Source organism: Muntiacus reevesi, chromosome 8 (genome assembly GCF_963930625.1).
Source record: "Muntiacus reevesi chromosome 8, mMunRee1.1, whole genome shotgun sequence".
In the NCBI taxonomy this organism is placed as follows: Eukaryota; Metazoa; Chordata; class Mammalia; order Artiodactyla; family Cervidae; genus Muntiacus; species Muntiacus reevesi.
In genome coordinates, this window is record NC_089256.1 from 15,329,668 (window position 1) to 15,348,910 (window position 19,243).

The 19,243-nt window shown below is 48.4% G+C and overlaps 1 protein-coding gene and 1 pseudogene across 1 annotated transcript in view; both read left to right on the top strand.

Annotated features, from left to right (window-relative positions):
• The first annotated feature begins 882 nt into the window (after positions 1–882).
• SLCO2A1 (solute carrier organic anion transporter family member 2A1) overlaps positions 883–19,243 on the top strand; it is an 84,865-nt gene continuing 66,504 nt past the window's right edge. The window contains exon 1 of the mRNA XM_065943213.1: positions 883–1,329. Coding sequence (XP_065799285.1) covers positions 1,234–1,329 — 96 coding nt within the window. The 5' untranslated portion in view covers positions 883–1,233. The remainder of the gene's footprint in view (positions 1,330–19,243) is intronic.
• Positions 11,966–12,710, top strand: LOC136173660 (KAT8 regulatory NSL complex subunit 2 pseudogene; annotated as a pseudogene).

The following is a 19,243-nucleotide window of genomic DNA, read 5'->3' on the forward strand; positions in this document are numbered from 1 at the left end:
TTTTCCTGGGAATAGTGGGAGGGGGAATGTGTGGCGGGTGGGGTGGCTTGAAGACCTTGGCTTTTCAAGAATGACAGGAATTAAGGAGCTGGAAAAACACCTCCAGAACTAGATCTCTTACTGCAGCTGCTTTGGGCAGAACCTTCTTATCCTTCCTTTGGAAGTCTCACCTTCTTTCTCTTTCCAGCACTGTGTATCCTGGTGGAAAAAATCTTGGGGAAAAAAAATTAAGCGTCTGTTCTATTCCAGCCCTGAAAAGGAGATCAGTGGGTGTACCCCGTTTGTCCACGGCCCCACTCTCACCGCTCCTCCCAACTCCCACCCTTCTGGCAACACTCCAGGCCAGAGCGAGCCATGCTGACACTCGACAGCACCTCCAGTTTACCTTGGCTCGGGTCCAGCCCGGGGCGGCCCCCACTTCTCCACCTTTGTTACCCGGCCCCTCTCTAGTGCAAAGAGCAGTTTAAATATAAATCAGTCCTGGACACAAACAGAGCCTCAGCGAGTCTGAGAGCCATCACCGGAACTGAGAGCCCAGGTTTTTCGGCGAGTGCAAACAAGCAGAGACCGGCTCCGTAAATCTCCCAGACCGCATCGGGAGGGGCGCGGAAGCTCCCCCTCCCTTCACAAACGTCGGCTCCCCTCCAACCACCCTGGCTCCCGTTGGCTCCCTCAGCGCCCCTCGCCCCCGCCTCCTGTCTCCTACCCTCGTAGCCCGGCCGATCCCTTCTCTGGCCCCCTCGAATCTGCGGGCCCGCGGCGCCCACCCTGCCCCGCCAGCGCCCCGGGTGCCCCGACGCTCTGCAGCCGGCGGCTTCCCCCTGCAGACCTCCCTCTCCCCGGCCCGCCACCCCCCGCCCCCACGCTCCGGCGGGCGGGACCTTCTCCCGGGGCAGTCGAGCCTTGCGGGTCCCAGCCCCCCAGCTGCGGGCGCAGAGACAACTTCGGCCGGAAAGAGGTCCAGCGCCGCCGGCCACCGCGTCACACCTGTCTGGGGGCGGCGGCGGCGGGGCGGGGGCGCGCAGCGCCTTTGACACCGGAGGCAGAGGGAGGAGGGAGTGCGCGTTTCATCATCGGCGGCGGCGGCGGCCACTTATAAAACTTCTAGGCGCGCACCCTCGCCCTCAGTCTCCTCCGGCCACCGACAAGGCGCCCGCCACCCGCTGGCCGCCCGCCCCAGCCCAGGAGCCCCGGCCCCGCTCGCCCGGCCTCCCGCCCCGTGCTGCCGCCTCCATGGGGCTCCTGTCCAAGGCCGACGCGCGCCAGGGTAGCGCCGCCTCTGAGGGCCGAGCCGGTTGCAAACCCCGCTCTATCTTCAGCAACATTAAGGTGAGCGGAGAAGCGGGGCCGTCGAGCCCGAGCCGCACAGGGCGCACCGTCGGCGCGGTCCCGGCGTCGGTGCTGCAGGCGCCTGGGAGGCACTGGGGGTGCGGGCGCCCACCCTCGCAGTCCATCGGTTGGTGCTGCGCTCCCCAACGCATCCCTGCGGACCCCGCACCGCGGGCAGGGGGGCGCCCTGCCAGACAAGCCGGTGCTGGTCGTGTGTGCATGCGTGTGTGTGTGTGTGTGTGTGTGTGTGCGCGCGCGCTTACTCACACGCCCTCCTCAGGATAGGAAACGGAGATGGAAGTTACCTGCTTTTATCGGGCCAACTCTCTTCAGGTAGTCTTGGCACTAAGGTAGGGAAATTGCCCAGTTCTTCGAACAAGAACATCTCCAGGACACCTTTTTGGGCTCCTGTGGCAATTACTTTGTTAAGGGTGTGGGCTTGGAAGTGCCTGGTCTGGTGCCTTGTAGGGGACAGGCTGTGGTCCCTCTGAGATGAAGATCAGAGCCCATCTCAGCTTGAGTGGATGGCAGAAGAGCCATTCTCCACTATGCTTTCCTCTTCCCTGAGGGCGGCAGCCAGCGCGTGGGCTCTGCTACCTGAACGGGCTGCTGCCTGCAATGTTAAGAATTCCCCCCAGGCTGGCAACCCACACTGCAGCTCTTGGACCAGCTTTCCAGGTCCGGAAATAGCCCCGGGAAAGCAGCGGCTGTTGGTCTGTTCAATAAAGTCTAGGCAGGTGCCTGGCAAGTTATGGGGAGTGGGTGAAGAAAAGCTGGGTGTAGGCAGTGGTGTGGTGAGGTCGCCTTCCTCCACTCACAGGTCCAGGAGGACCGGAATGGTGGAATCCACACTCAGGCTTTTTTGCCTCTTCTGGTAGGGCAGAATGCACCTCATGCGGTGAGGATGTGGGAGCTGGTGGAGCCCAGGTCAGGTTACCTTGGAGTCAGGGCAGATGGTGCAGACAGGTTGTTTCTGGCAGTCACACAGTCAGATTCGGGTAGGTAAAGCCTCCAGTGGTACGATCAAGGGGAACCCAGAACACATGAAGGGAGGATAAAGGTCTCTGTGGGCTGGTTTTGTGTCCAAAAGAAAGGGATCTGGAGGTCACAGTGGAACCCACATGTGTACTTACACATACTGTGAGCAGTAGATCTGGACTCCCCACCCCTGCTGCTGTCCTTTCCCCATACCACACTAGGCTGAATTGATTCCATGGTTGGAAGTAAGAGAGACAGAAATTTTGAGAGAGTTTAAAATAATCCTCAAATCTCCTCACCTTTGGCCAGACCCTGATGAGAGCACTGTGTGTGGTTTTGGTCCCACCATTTTAAGAAAGTTTAGAAAGGTTTCAGCAGAGAATTGTGGAAAATTTGGTGTTTATAAATTAGGAATTGGGAGGAAAGGGCCAGAGCAATCATCAGGTGGTCTGAAAAGAAAGAGGCCCAGGAGGGAGCCAGGCTGAGGCTAAGTCCTCTATTTTTACCACTTTTAGTGTTGGGAGCAGGAGGGACAGCTCATAGCCAGGGTAACCCCAAATGAGATTGATCTGTTTAGACCCGCCCTGAGTCTCTAAAATAAATGAGTTCATGGCAGCAGTTTCTTTGAAGATCTATTAAAATAAGATAATTTATCACACGCTGATGATTTAGTCACACGTGCCTGAGGCCTGGACCCAGGCCAATTGGCCTTCTTAAGACTCATACCAGTTGAAAATTTTACTAAACTCTGAAAACCAGATTTTTTAAACCATTTCCTCCCTTAATCCATAGTAATTCTAAGGCCAGAGTTAGGAGCAACTTCCACTTAGCTTCAGTTATCAGCCTGAAAACAGGTAGGAAATTTGATATCTCAAGGCAAATCTGAGGGCTGGAATTCCATTAGTTAAACTCTCTGAAGCCTTTTCTTCCAGGAGACATTGCTGACTTTTGGGGGCTTTGCTATTTGATGAGAGATTTCCTGCTCCTAATAAGAAGGTTGGTGGCTGCCCTGATCCTTCCCAGGGGATATGAACTGTACATGTCTTGTGACATGTGTGATATGGGAGGAACAGGGGACATCCAACCTGAGGACCCATCATTGTTCTAGGTTCCTCATTGTTGGGACAGATTAACCAATAGGCTTTAGGTGTGCATGTGTTCCGTCGCTCAGTCATGTCCAACTCTTTGCAACCCCATAGACTTTAGCCCGCCAGGCTCTTCTGTCCATGGGATTTCCCAGGCAAGAATACTGGAGTGGGTTTTCCCAAGCAAGAATACTGGCATGGATTGCCATTTCCTCCTTCAGGGGAACTTCCTGACCCAGGGATCAAATCCTCCTGCATTGGCAGACGGATTCCTTACCACTGAACCACATGGGAAGCCCAGTAGGCTTTATTACATTCCTGCAATACCCCACATACCATATGGTTTGGGAAAAGGCATGAAACAAGGGGACTAAGACCCAAGCCTCATGCCATTCCCTTACTTAACTAGGTGACACAGGGAGGCATTCCTGAGCCTCAGAGTCCTTAAGTGAAAAAAACTGGGTAATATGAACAATGCCTACACTCCAAGGGCTGGGGGGGGGGGAGGGGGGGGAAGGGCTTCCTAAGGATTATGTGGAAAGAGGCAAGAGGAAACAGCTTTGTAAATCATGCTGGGCTTTCTGGTATTGACACCACTGTGAGGTCAGTTCTTGCCTCAGCTATTAAGACTCAGAATACAAACATAATTTCAGGTCTGTTATTCCACCAATTATACCTCATTCTGTGAGACACGGTTAATAGTTAAGAAAAACTGCCATTTATAATAATAATATCCAAAAAATAAAAGTAGTAGCTAACAGCAACAGATCTATCTGAATGTACTTGAACTATGGAAATAGTTTACCCATATGTGATCCTCATTACAGCGCTATCAACTTTATACTGTTACTGTTCCCATTAATGATGAGGAAAACAAGGCTTTGTGAGGCTGGTCTCTTGGGTGTGTATACATAGAAAGGGTGGTGTGTAGAGGAACCAGGAATGTGAGCCTCTGGAGTCAGAGCCCCAAACCCTAACCCCTGTGTGTCTGGCCCTGTCTATTGCACGGTGTGTTGGTTAGCTCTGTATAAGCACATGGAGATACCTCGGATGTACTTATTCCGAGCAGTCAGGGGTTTCTCCAGATTCTGGTGACATATCCCAGTTTGACCGGCGGCTGCAGCTCAGATGAGTATAGGCACTAACAGGTTCAGATCTTTTCATTCTTCCTGGTTTCATTTCAAGAGCCTGGGGACATTCAGGCATGGGGTGAGTTTTTGGTACCTCCTTCTGCAGGAGTCAATACAATTGTTATTTACTCTGGAGAGTCACTATTGCTTCTGACTTGCGTGCGTGCCTGCATAATTGCTCAGTTGTGTCTGACTCTTTTGTGACCCTGTGGACTGCAGCCCACAACTGCTGAACAAAATCTTGGCTTTCTCTGCCCACTGAAGCCGAATAAAAATTACAGAGACAGAGTTTGGAGGATATGAAAAGGTGGCTTTAATCCTCAGCTGGCGGAGAGGGCAACCAAGTAGGCTCATGCCTCAAGAGCTGTGCCGTCCCTCCCATGAGGAGTCTCAGTTCAGTTCCGTTCAGTCGCTCAGTCGTGTCCGACTCTTTGCGACCCCACGAACCGCAGCACGCCAGGCCTCCCTGTCCATCACAAACTCCCGGAGTTTACTCAAGCTCATGTCCATCACGTCGGTGATGCCATCCAGCCTAGGGGTTTATATAAGATGAGCGCTTGTGGTTAAGGGTCAGGGATGAGGAACAAAGGTGTTAGGATCTTGTCTTCTTCCTCTTGCATTATTTCAAAAATAGTCACAGGCTGGCTTCAGGTAGCCTCTGGCAGTGTGGTGGCCCAGTAATTGGGTCCATTATGTATTTTTACTTCAGCCTTCTTTCTGATACAGGAAAACTTCTGAGGGTTGATCTGCCAAGAGAGTGCTATAAAGCTCAGCACCAAATACAGGATGTAACTGGCATAGAACCAAAGGATAATAGGTGCAAAATGTAGCTTATGCAGAATTAGGGGGCAGAAAACCAAACTTATTTACAGACATGCAGAGTTAGGGGGCAGAAAAGCAAGCTTAGTTACAGAGTACAGATTAGGAACAGTTAAAAGTAAAAACTAAGAATGTTTGGGACTGTTCACTGTTCTCTTTATCTTCTCTGTTCTCAGAAAAGGGAAAGAAAAACTCATTCCTCATTTTTCCTTTTCACTGCAATACCACGCTCCTCTGTCCATGGAATTCTCTAGGCAAGAATACTGGAGTGGATTGCCTTTCCCTCCTCCAGGGGATCTTGCCAATCTGGGGATCGAACCCACATCTCCTGCATTGGCAGACCACTGAGCCACCTTGCCTACAGCATTCTTTTTTTTTTTTTTTTTAACATGTAATGCTTTTTAGTAAAATAAGGCTAATTAGAATGTTATCGAACACAAATTATAAACACATGTTCTTAGAAATAATTACTGTGTGTATTGTATTTTTTTAACTCCTTTTTTATTAAATAATTTTTTAATTAAGAAGTAGAGGACCTGCTCACCAGCTATTGTCAGGGGGAGCAGTTCAGCCTCCAGAATGCCTAAGCTCCAAATTAAAAACAGGTTCATTCAATGTTTATGGGGCACGAGTCGGGGAGGTGAGGGGAAACCTTGGTGGCTAACATATCCTGGCAACCTCAAAGAGATCTGTTTCTTCTTAAAATGAAACTTTTGGAGCCAAACTGGGGTTATCTTATAGAAAGAGTGGTTGATTGGTAATTACTGCCCACATTTTTGAAACTTTCACACCCAGGGTCCCTTCCTAGTGAAATAATGGCTGTCCTGTCCGTGGGGGTGGGAGGCAGGGGAAGAACAGTGGGAAGAAGGAGATCTCACAGCTGGACCCCAGTGGCTCTGGTGACCCCCGACATGAGGGAGGGGTGCTTTGTCTTGGCCTGTGTCCATAATGTCCGGAGGCTTCTGACCCCCAGCCGAGGGGAGGCAGCTTGGGCCTAACTTCTCAGTTTCCAGAGGAAAGTGCTACGTCCCCACAGCCTGCAATCCATGCCTGGGGAGACACTGAAGAGAACCCCTAGGACCAGAGAACGCCCTCATCCACCCATGAGCTGGCATGCTCTTTCCTTCCTGGGCTGTTTCTCTGACTCAGGGACAGCATATGTCATGTTCTCCAGGTGTCTGTCCTGAGAGGCCCACCGTGCTCTGCTTCATATATGTGTGTTGGGGGCCGAGGAGGAAAAGTATGGGACTGGGTGGGGTGGAGGTCAGAGGTTATTCAGACCCTTTCCTCCTGTGACTGTGCCTCAAGCCCTTTCCTGGATTTCATTTTGTCTCCTGGTGATGAATTTAACAAATGGAAAGTGAAAGTGAAAGTCGCTCAGTCGTGTCCGACTCTTTGTGACCTCACAGAGTATACAGTCCACGGAATTGTCCAGGCCACAATACTGGAGTGGGTAGCTTTTCCCTTCTCCAGCGGATCTTCACAACCCAGGGATCGAGCCCAGGTCTCCCACATTGCAGGCGGATTCTTTACCAACTGAGCCACAAGGGAAGCCCAAGAATACTGGAGTGGGTAGCCTATCTCTTCTCCAGCAGATCTTCACAACCCAGGAATTGAACCGGGGTTTCCTGCATTGCAGGCGGATTCTTTACCAACTGAGCTATCAGGGAAGCAAGTGGAAGAAGGATTATTTTGAAATAATTACAGATTTATAGGAAAAATGGTGCTGAGAGGACCTATGTACTTTTTACCTGGTTCCTCCCAAGGGTCACCTTACATAGCTGCAATGTAAGACCAAAAACGGGAAAGTGACATTGTAGTGATGTGTGAGTATTATTCCAGGCCATTCAGTCATGTGTACAGATTTAGGGAACTGCCGTCCCTCTGCTTTAAGACTATCCCATTGCCACCGAGGTCTCCTTCTGACTACCCTAATACGTTCTCTAGTGCTGTAACTTTGTCATTTTGAGGCCATTATATAAATGAAATCATCAAATATGTGTGTGACCTTTTGAGATTGCTTTTTTCATTCAGCATAATGCCCTTGAGATCATTCCAAGTTGTTCCATGTATCAGTAGTTTGTTTCTCTTTATTGCTGAATACTGTTCCATGGCATGGATGTTATCATGATTTGTCCAGCCATTCACCTACTGAAGGACATTTGGGTTGTTTCCAGTTTGGGGCTATTACAGATAAAGCTGCTATGAACAATCACGTACAGGTTTTTGTGTGGGCATGAATTCTCATTTTGCTGGGGTAAAAACCCTAATGCTGGGAAAGATTGAAGGAGGAGGAGAAGGGGTTGACAGAGGATGAGATGGTTGGATGGCATCACTGACTTGATGGACATGAGTTTGAGCAAGCTCCGGGAGTTGGTGATGGACAGGGAAACTTGGCATGCTGCAGTCCATGGGGCCGTGGAGTTGGACACGACTGGGCAAGTGAACTGAACTGAAAAGCCCAGGAGTGAATTTTCTGGGTCACATGGTAGTTTCCTGTTGATTTTTTTTTCTTAAAGAAACTGCCAAGCTATTTTCCAGAGTGGGTATAACATTTTACATTTGCACTAGCAAGGTATGAGAAATTCAGTTCCTGTACTGAATTTGATGTTGTTACTGTTTTTTATTTTAGCTATCCTTTTTTTTTTTTTTTGAAAGAATTCCTCCCCTACAGAAGGGCACTGCCACTGGTGAAAATAAACTGGAGGACCCCATTTTTATACAATAACAGAATGTCAACACTGGCTAGAACCTCCTCCAAATGAAAAATGGACCCAGAGAGGGGTGGTGACCTCTGCAAGGTCTCAGGGAACCAGGAGCATTTTATCTCTTCGAATTGGTGTGTAGTGAGATCTCAATGTGGTCTCGATTTGCATGTCCCAGTTGGCTGGCGCTGTTGAACATCTTTTCATGTGTTCCCTCACCATGTGTATACCCCCTTCAGGCTTCCCTGCTGGCTCGGTTGGTAAAGAATCCGCCCGCAGTGCAGGAGCCCGAGGTTCGACCCCTGCGTTAGGAAGATCCTCTGGAGAAGGAAATTGCAACCCTCTCTACTATTCTTGCCTGGAGAATCCCATGGTAGACAGAGGAGCCTGGCAGGCTACAGTCCATGGGGTTGCAAGGAGTTGGACACGACTGAGCGGCTAAACAGCAGCAGCAGCAACACCCTCTTCCCTGAAATATGTGTTCATGCATTTTGTCCCTTTTCTTGCTGCATTTTTGAATTATTCCTTTGAGACTTTTTTTACATATATGAGATATAAGTCTGTCGTTGGGCATATCGTTTGCAAACATTTTCTCCCAGTCTATAGCTTTTCATCCACAGAATCTTCCACAGAGAAAAAGGTTTTGATTCCAATAAAGTCTAATTTATCAATTTTTAAACTTATGGGTCCTGCTTTTATTGTTGTCTAGAAACTCTCCACCAAATCCTAACTCATAAAAGAGAAATCCTTCTAAAAGTTTTATACATTTTTTACATTTCAATCTGTGACCCATTTTGAGTTAATTTTTTGTATAGGTGTGAGGTTTAGGTCAAGGTTTCATTGTTTTGCCTGTGGTTAGGAACAAATAAATGTTTCCCACATGTGTTGACAAGACTGTCCAAACTCTATTGAATTGCCTTTGCGTCTTTGTCGAAGATCAGTTGGCCATACTTGTGTGGGTCCATTTTGGGTTTACTATCATGCTTCATTGATGTATGTGTATATCTCTCTGCCCACACCACCATGTCTTGATTACTGTAGCTAAACAGAAAGTCTTGCTATGAGGTAAAACTTGATTTTCATCCTGCCATGGTATGATTACCAAATCTTTTAACTCACTCAGTTTCCCTTCTCCTTTGCCTTTTAGGAAGAGTTAAGAGCAGATTCAAAGCTTGCTTTTAGTAACTGGATGGAATCTTATGTATCTACATGCTCCAGCTTTTCTTCTGGCTTGAGTTGAATGGTTGTCTTTTCCCTTGAATTTGATTTTTCAATATATGTTCCTAAACTTTTTCTATTCATAATAACAGCCCTGGAAGGGAGGTATCAGCATTTCCATTTCATACTTGAAATCTAGGTGCATCCAAGACCATGTATCCAGTCAGTGGCAAAGCAGGCATTCCCACCGGTGTCAGCTCACTCCCAGCCCCCTCCTTCCCATAGCCACAGAATGTCTCTCAGCTCCAGATTCTCTTGTCCATGAACATTTGGGTCTGAGCTTAGTGATCTCTGAGGTTCTTTTAGGTTCTCAGATTCCCATCTCATGCTATCAAGTTGCTGATTGAGATGAGACCAGGAGTAGGGCCAGTTGGATCTGAGCTTTGCTGGGAGATCTGCTCTGAAACCTGGCAAAAGAGGAGGGTATGGGCTGGCTGGGTTGTCTGCAATTAATCCCAGCTCTCTTGGTTTAGAGGATCTTGATTCCCTGGAATGGATTAAATGTGATCAGGGGTGATGGATGAAACCAAGGCCCAGAGACTCAGGCTACATTGCGGGCTGGGTGGATGGGATGATGCTGTGCAGTGATCAGCCCTCTCACCCTCTCCGCAGCCTCGTCACCTTGTTGGGTGGAGATGCTACAGAAGCTGTGGGCTGAGCAGAGAGCCCAGCTGGGGCAGTAACCCCAGTGGCCTGTGGGACACTCAGTCTGGGCAGCATCGGCACTGACCCCTACAGTGTTGGCCTCTGCCTCTAGAAATGTGGGAACACTAACCCTTTCTGTAAGATTTAGTGTGTACCCAAGTCCTTTAGGAACCTGAGAGTCCCGATGATGAGCTTTGTTTACCCAAACATCAGCCTTAACTATATATGTTCTGAACTGTGTCCCATCCAACATCCTTGGGAGATGCTGGGCTGGAGCACAGAAGGCCTTAATTAAAATGCAGATGGCACCAGGGGGACTTCATTAAGCTAGTGGCTGGCCCTGAATTCTAAAGGAGTGACCAGATCTCCACATTGGAGGAGGACAAGGGGATGAAGGTGGGCTCTGGAGATGTGGTTTAACTAACAGTGGTTATTACGTTTCTGTGGTAGTTTACATTTTATCCTAGAGTCAAGTGAATTTTATATTTTTCTTCTACAATATATCTGTTTGCTTCCAAATAATATGTTATGTCTACCCCCCAAATGTAGTAGTAACACTGGTGCTCCAGGAAGCCACATCATGTTTGGCTCAGGTCTTCCAGGTATGACCGCAGGTAGAGTTTGGGAAATGATACCACAGGCCTCAAGTTAGAACTAGTTTATGTGATTAACTCACTCAGCCAGCTTGTTGGGCATGGAGGGAAGGATACCTAGGAAATGTCAGTGGGACAGGTATGGGGTGCGGGTGCAGGCCATTCCTGGGCTGAGCCTGTGGGACACCCCAGGAGAGGAGCTGGCTAGAGGACGCAGTGAGGCCCCTATGGGCTTGAGGAGAGGGGGTGCCTGGTTGGGGGCAGACAGCAGGCAGCAAGGGCCACACTGGTCCTGCCCTACTGGCTGCCTGAGAGATTGCAGGATGAATTAAATTGTTTTAGAAGTCTTTCCTGCCAGTGTCCAGGCCCTTATGAAATTGTCCTGATTTGCCTTTTATTCACAGTGCATTCAAAGGAAGTGGGGGGAGCTAAACATCACTCGCTCACAAGCCTGTACTGCATGTCTACTGTGGAGGCGCTTTTCCAGACGACACTGGTTGCCCTCAGCTCTCTCAGACGCCCCCCATGTTTCCAAGAAACAATAATCTGTAGTGCCCTGCCTCTCAGCATGACCCATGGCCTCAATATGTGTAGGACCGAGGGGGTTCCCAGGATGTAGACTTTCAGTTTCAAAACTGAAGATGTTCTGGGCAGATGGGGATAAGTTGGTCACCCAACTGCCTTCCTTGCTGTGACATTTTACAGGAATGGACTTGCAGCCCCTGACTATAGGGTGGAAGAGGAGACTATGGCAGGTCAGGGATGGTACCCAGGATGGAAATAAGCCTCACGGCGGGAAGGAACTAGAGGCTTCCAGGAGAAGACGGGTGGCAGGGCTCACTTCTCCCTCTTGTTTGCATGTGGAAGTCCTCCAGTTAGGCCTTGCCTTCATTGCTCATTATGACTTGTACAACATTTTAAACTTACTGTGTAGAATCCATACAAGTAATGATAAAACTGATCTATAGAAACAGTGCTGGAGTGGAGCGGCGCAGCGGCAGAGGTTTCGGTATAACCAGGATGCAGATCCACATCTTGCTAACCGATTGAGTGAGGATCACCCCAGTACCCAGGTCTCAGGAGCCCCTGTGCTATTCATTCATTCATTGCCCATGTTCGCAACCTTATCTGGTGGGGTAGGAGTTATGCTCAGCATATCCTCGAAAACAGGAGTGTGCCTTGCAAGAGGCAAAAAAATGGAAAAAGATGTCCCAGTGCTGCCCCAAAGCCTGAGAAGAAAGATGGGGTGTCCTTCTGGGCTGAACATGCCCGTGGGAATGCCCTTGTACTTCATGCTCAAGTGAAGAAGACCAGTCCAGGGCTGGTGGGTGAAACATTCTTGTGCCAGCTGAGCTCACATGCTGGGACAGAGCTGGGTCTTAGACTCCAATATGTAGCTGCAGTGAAGCCAGCCAAATTTCGAACGTGCTGGTGTCTACATAGCTGAAGAAGTGGCCTTGATTATGCGTGAGAAGCTTATTCATTTGCAATTTTTGTGCACTGACCAGTTTAAACAACTTCAGCATCTGCTCAAAGAGAAGAAGCAATGTCACACAATTACAAAGCGGAACAAGAAGCTCTAGGTAGTCATCTCCTGAGTGGCCCGGAGAGAGTTCTGGCCAAAGAAGGAGAGAAGTTAAAGCATCTAAAATGTCTTCAGTGGTATGGTCGGCGCTATGGAATGGAAGCCTTACGACACAGGCAAGCTGAAGGAGCGCAGAAAGCTGACCACACACGGTACTGCCTAAGAGGCCCATACCACTCGTTCCACTCAGGGGTGCTTGGCCTTTGTGGATTCCAATGACCAGACACTGCCTTACTCATGTTTGTCAGGACAACAGATCAGGTTCTCTTCAATGCTGCCAGGGGCGTGAGCTGGTACCCTGCAACAAACCAGTTCCTGTCAGCCATTCTGGGGCTCCTTTCTGCTGCCCCCTGCATTTCAAGTTGCCTCAGATGTGTGAGCCCGAGCTGTGGGTGATGGTATGCAGTGCCCTCCTTCACCCTTGCTTTTTGACCCTTCACTAACCCTTGAAGATCATCTGGTCAAAGAAATTGCTGAAGGTCCAGCGGACATTTTGGGCCACGTGCAGATGGCTGGAGATGGGTGCTGATCACAGGGATCTCCAATTTCTGAGAAAGCCTCTGCAGCCTCAGAGTGGAGTGGCTACTGCACACGGGAAGCCAGGACCCACCTGTGTCAGTTGACCGTGTGGTTTGGAAACCAGTTGACTTTGGGGGATTTGTATTTCTTATTCTCTAAGGAAGTATTTCTGACCGTCTCTCACTAAAGGACAACCCAGGCCACTTTGTTTTTCTTCTGGATTATTGAATGCTATATAGTCTAACCAAATGTTGGGGGCAGGGACCAATGATGTCTTTCAGTTGTGATGTTTTCCTACTCCAGGCAAGTAAGACAATAGGTGATTCCTATCATAGCTGCTGAGATTGGGGCTGTGCCTAAGGGGAGAGGGATTTTTGTAATGCTGTTTCCCAAGTATTGGGATAGCGATGATCCCAGTGGCTTGTTATCTCTGTCTGTACCCTATATTTTAGCCTTTCCTCACCTCTTCCTTAACTGAGTAATCTGAAGCTCCTCTCCTCAGTGATCTCTGACCTATAGCCTCTGAGAAAATAGCCCACAGGACTGGGCCTTTCTTAACCATCCATCTTGCTTCTAAACTATGTAAGTTTCTGTAGTGGCTATCTTATGTAAGATGCAATAAAAATATTATATATAGTTTCTATTAAATGTTAAAACATTATAAACATATCAGTTCAGTTCAGTCGGTCCCTCAGTCATGTCCGACTCTTTGCTACCCCATGAATCACAGCACGCCAGGCCTCCCTATCCATCACCAACTCCCAGAGTTTACTCAAACTCATGTCCATCAAGTTGGTGATGCCATCCAGCTGCCTCATCCTCTGTCATCCCCTTCTCCTCCTGCCCCCAATCCCTCCCAGCATCAGGGTCTTTTCCAATGAGTCAACTCTTCACATGATGTGGCCAAAGTATTGGAGCTTCAGTTTCAGCATCAGTCCTCCAATGAACACCCAGGATTGATCTCCTCTAGGATGGACTGGTTGGATCTCCTTGCAGTCTAAGGAACTCTCAAGAGTCTTCTCCAACACCATAATTCAAAAGCATCATATAAAAGAAACACAGTGCCCTTTGCACTTTTCAGAATTACTGAATTTCAGAATTGAAAGTGATGAGAAAACTCATATGATCAAAGAGGCTGGAATCTTCTTGACAATGTCCACAGCCCCAGTGATGGGGATCTCATCACGTCACAAAGCAGGCCTAACAGCTGTGGCCCCACAGGCAGTAGACGGGTCTCTCCTATGTGGGATCATGTCTGTCCTTCTGTGTCTATCCCCTGGAGCCGATCCAGCAGAGCCCCTCTTCCTGGTCACTTTCCTCACTGTGTCTGATAGAAGGGCAGTCTTCCTTCTCCCACAGGTCCCTCTAACTGGGTTGAAACAGAAAGCCCCAGGGGCCTGGGCTACCTTCTTTAAAAGCCCATTTGGCCCTGAAGGTGGGCCTTGCTGAGGGGCAGATGTGGCCCCCAACTGCTGTTGTCCTGGATCACAGAGCTGTGATCAGAACCTCACTGGATCTAGTCATCACTCACAAGGGGGTCTCAGGCCCTGTGGAGGCTGGTGGGCCTGGGGTTTCCTGGAACCAGCAAAAACCTTCCTATGATGGGCATCCTCACCCCATCAGTCCCTGCCAGTTTGTTATGCCCTCAGGAACCCAAGGCCTACTCACACGCTGCCTTCTCTCCACCATCTTCTCTCACTTCTCCCTGACTTGGGAGCTCTTATGGAGAATCCTTGCCAAGCATGGAAGAACCCTGGACAGATCATTGGGTCCATCCTCCAGACTCCAGCTGGGCAACATCTCTCTGGAGCAAGTAGACAAGAGGCTCGCTGGGACCACACTCCCTGACTTTATCACCAGAGAGTGAGACAGAGACCCTTATGGAGGGCATCTGCCCTAATGCCAGTGGGAACATTCCTGTGGATCCCTGCCTGTACCCCAGACTGCACCCCCCACATCCCACCCACCCATGGCCAAGTCAAAGTGATGGAGAACTGGCCTTGCTAGTGGGCCATCTGCAGCCCTGGACCTTGTCATTGACTTGGACAAGCGAGCCTCGGGCCGTGGCCGCCTCTTCACTTTCAGACTGCTGCTGCTGCTAGGACGCTGTCCTGCTGGGCTCGCTTCTGCTCTAGCCTCCCTGTCCCGGGAAAGCTTGGGTCCCATGAGTCGACTTGTAAGTTTAATACACAAACAGGTATATATGGTTCACAAGGAGTGGGGACACGTGTTAGTCAAGCCTGTTTTGGTTTACCTTAAAGTCACAAGTGTTTAAAATTCCCACCCTCGGCACCAGCACATTTTTAGCAGCAATTATGACTTTCTGAGCTATCACCACAAAGTCCAATGTATTAGGACGCATCTGTGTGATAAAACATGGGGCATATGAATATGTAGTTGTGAATGCCATTGCATTGGGGGGCACCTGTATGTGCCAAATTTAGTGACATAACAAGGTCAGGTCTTTTCAGAAATGCTCTCTGTGCTGTGGGGTGCATGCTGTCCACGTTGTAGAGTGGAGAAAATTGGTGGGCAACTTGTGGGAACTGCCGCATCACACAGTGACAGAGCTGGGGTTCAGGGACCCTGTCTTAGGAGCCAGTTTGTGTCCCGCCACAAACCCCAACCAGCCAAGCCAGGCCTTTGCTACTTCAGTCTCCAGACCAACATACACAGCAGGCTACTTACTTATATTTATTGCTTTATTTTCCCAAGCCAAACTTCACACTGGTGACCCCCAAATTCCGTGTTCCTCAGTTTTCCTCTCTTGCTACACCTTCCCTCACCCACAGCACATAAGCATTGACAATAGGACCTGGCGTGGGGGTGGGGGCAGCAATCAAGTGGCTTAGAAACCCTTCTTGTATGAATAAATGGAAACCCAGTCTGCTGAACAATGCTTAATCACGTAATTCATCTGTTCAGAAACTTATAGTGAGGAAACAACTTGTGTATCTAGCAATTGGCAAGACAGTAAATAAATCTTGGGACATCCGCCTATGAAATATTTATAAGTCAGGTTTTAAAGATTTATTGTGAACAGTTTTGACTTGGGGGAAGAGTTCATTCTATAAACTTAAGTAGAGGTGGCAGGGTGGACATTCGTGTGAAGAGGTGATCCAGATCCACAAGACTTGAAGAGGATATGCCTGAACAGAGGTAGTTCTCTGAGTGGGAAGCCTATAAATGGTTTTGTTCTTCTTCTTTGTGACATTCTGTGTTTTCCATATTTTTACAGTAAACGTGTCCCGCATTTATAATTAGAAGAAGCTAACAATTAAAAGCCCTGAAGTTTGTGATGCTACCCCCCACATCCCCCTTTGCCTGGTACAGTGAGGCCTGTCATTGTGGTCTGTGAAATGAGATGTGAGGTAGGAGGAAGCTGGTCTCCAGGTCCCCGAGGATGGACCAACGATGCGGCCAGGAGGGCAGCCAGGGGTTGGGATTGTCTGCAAGGACCATTCCTATGCTAGTCACTGCTCCCACTGCAATTTTTTTTTGGCTGTGCTGGGTCTTTGTTGTTGCATGCAGGCTTTCTCTAGTTTCGGTGCTAGGGCTTCTCATTGCCATGACTTCTCTTGTTGCAGAGCACAGGCTCTAGGCTCGCAGGCTTCAGTAGTTGTGGCTTTCAGGCTCAATAGTTGTGGCGCATGGGCTTAGTTGCCCCATGGCATGTGGAATCTACCCAGACCAGGGATTGAACCTGTGTCCCCTTCGTTGGCAGACAGATTCTTAACCACTAGACCACCAGGAAAGTCCTGGTGCATGCAGTCCACTGCATTTTTTTTTTTTAGTTTTATGGCTCCTCGGTGATGGAGGTGAAGTAAGATAATAATACCTTAGTTCTTAAAGAGAGACAAACCTATGGAACATTTTCTTTTCTGGGAAGATTGAGAAGTGTCTCTGTCCAGGAGGTCTCTCTGCTGTTCTAGTGCCCACTCCCAAAGGCTGGCTTAGAGCTTGGGAATCCAGTCCTAAGGGTTGGCCAAACATCTTAGGGAAGTGAATGTACCTGATGGGCTCTGTGCCATTTAGGAAGAGTGGGCCTGAGCGGTGAGGACAGAGGGTGGGACAGCATCTGCTCAGGGGTGCCTGGGATCCAGTGCTGAGTCTGGAGTTTTATACCTGGGAGGATGTGGCAACATCCCTGGGTGGGCTTTCATGCAATCATTTTGGTTAGCCGTGAGTCATTTGGTGACCACTGCTTGCAAGTTGGCACTCTACTAATGTCATAAACAGCAGGGGTTTCAGAACTCTGAGGCCAGGAATGGTGTCAAGACGGCTGCCTGAAATGCAGTCATTCATTCATTTATTCATTGTTGTTCAATTATTCAGTCATGTCTGACTCTTTGAGATCCTATGGACTGCAGCATGCCAGGCTTCCTTGCCCTTCACTATCTCCCAGAGTTTACTCAAACTCATGTCCATTGAGTCAGTGATGCCATCCAACCATAATATCCTCTGTCTCCCCCTTCTTCTCCTGCCCTCAATCTGTCCCAGCATCAGGGGCTTTTCCAATGAATCAGCTCTTCACACCAGGTGGCCAAAGTATTGGAGCTTCAGCTTTAGCATCAGTCCTTCCAGTGAATATTCAGTGTTGATCTCCTTAAGAATTGACTGGTTTGATCTCCTTGCTGTCCAAGGGACTCTCAAGAGTCTTCTCCAGCACCACGGTTTGAAAGCATCAATTCTTTGGCACTCAGCCTTCTTTATGATCCAACTCTCACATACATACATGACTACTGGAAAAACCATAGCTTTGACTATATGGACCTTTTTCAGCAAAGTAATATCTCTGCTTCATGCAATACATGATTATTGATCACCTAGTCTCAACCATTGGAGGTACAATGATGAACAAAACAGAGTGGTCCAAGCCCTCCTGAGAGACATAAACAGTGGGCAGATGCAGAAATAGACGCAAAGTTATGTGTCAAATAAGAGGGGAAAGAATTGGGTTTTGTGAGAAGGAGGAGGTAGAAACAGAGCTAAGATTCTGCTCAATACTTCGGGGGTTATGTACTCTGAACTCTAACATGCCACCTTCATGCTTCTGCTATTTAACCTCTGCATGGGGAACACGACCATGAATCAGAGGTGCCTGTCTTCCAAAGGCTCTTGTTAGTTGCAATAAGATGAGAGAACTATAGTGAATTGTGGTTTTCATCAATATGACAGGTTTACATAACATAGAACCCTCCTATTACAAATACTTAGAGTTTCTGGATAAAATAGAATACCATCAAATATTTGAATACAGTGCTGAACTTGGAAGAAAGGAAGTGAAATCTTCAGGGGCAGGAAGTGATGAACGGTATATCTGCTGACTCTGTAGCAGGGATTGAGGGGAAACTGTGTAAAGAAACTCTCAAGAAATTCCTGATGGAGATTGGGTATTAGTAATCTCACAGGCACCAAATATGACATGGGGTGTTGGCACACAGACTCACGCATGAAGTTGGGTCCTTGGTGAGAAAGGAACCAGAAAAACTCTGCCCACCACCTGGTTAGAGGTAAGACGCATATCTCTAACTGGACCTCTAGGTGAAATAATTCTGAGAAACCAAAACCCCAAGTCTGAGCCATGTGAACTTGGAAGCAGAATGTATACTATCCACACAGTATGGGGATCTCTAATCAAATAAATTAGCGTAAGAAATTGATTCTGGACTGGTGCTAACTCTTTGGTAGACACAGAGGAAAACCACTCTGGAGGATACTTCTGCAAACCAGACCAAAAGTATCCCAAGAGAAGACTGTACTCATGGGAAGAGGAGCTTCCACTAAGCAGTCACACAGGAAGTGACCCACCATAAGCCACAGACAGCACATATATATCACCGGGGAAGGCTAGCACCTCAAGATTTTGAGATAATGGTACACTTTGAAAGAGACTATAAAATTATATTGATGACTTCCCTGGTGGTCCTGTGGTTAAGAATCCACCATGTGATGCAGGGGACACTGGTTTGATCCCCAGTCTGAGAAGATTCCACATGCTGAGGGGCAACTCCGTCTGTGCAACACCACAGCTGAGCCTGAGCTCTAGGAGCCTGGGAGCCGTGACTACTGAGCAGTGTGCGGCGATTCCTGAGGCCCACGTGCCCTAGAGCCCACACTCCACAAGAGAAGCCACCACAAAGAGAGGCCCATACACTGCGCCTAGAAGGAGCCCCACTCCTTGCAGCCAGAGAAAGCCCACGTGCAGCAGCGAAGGCCCAGTGGAGCCAATAAATACATGTAAACATATACTGACTTGTTTAAGGAAGTGTAAGAAAAAATAGAAAACACCAGGGAAGAACAAACACTATGAAAAAGGAACAAGCAGATTTGAGAAACACAGAAATTCTATAGCTATAGAAAGTAAAAAGTGAGTGGTTAGGTAGTAGATTAGATGCAATGACTGGTTAATTAGTAGATTAGATAAGTTCCCAATTTGAAGTCCTTAACTTAATGACATCTGCACTAAATGGTAGTACGTGGAAGATAGGGTTGAAGAGTCACCTGAGTGCAGCATAGAGGAATAAAGAAGTGGAAACTGACACTTTCAGAGGAGAAACCTAGCAAGCACAGCCTCGGCCAAGTTTAGCATCAAGTTTAGCATTTTCAAGTTATCTTGAAAATATGTACCCTTTAA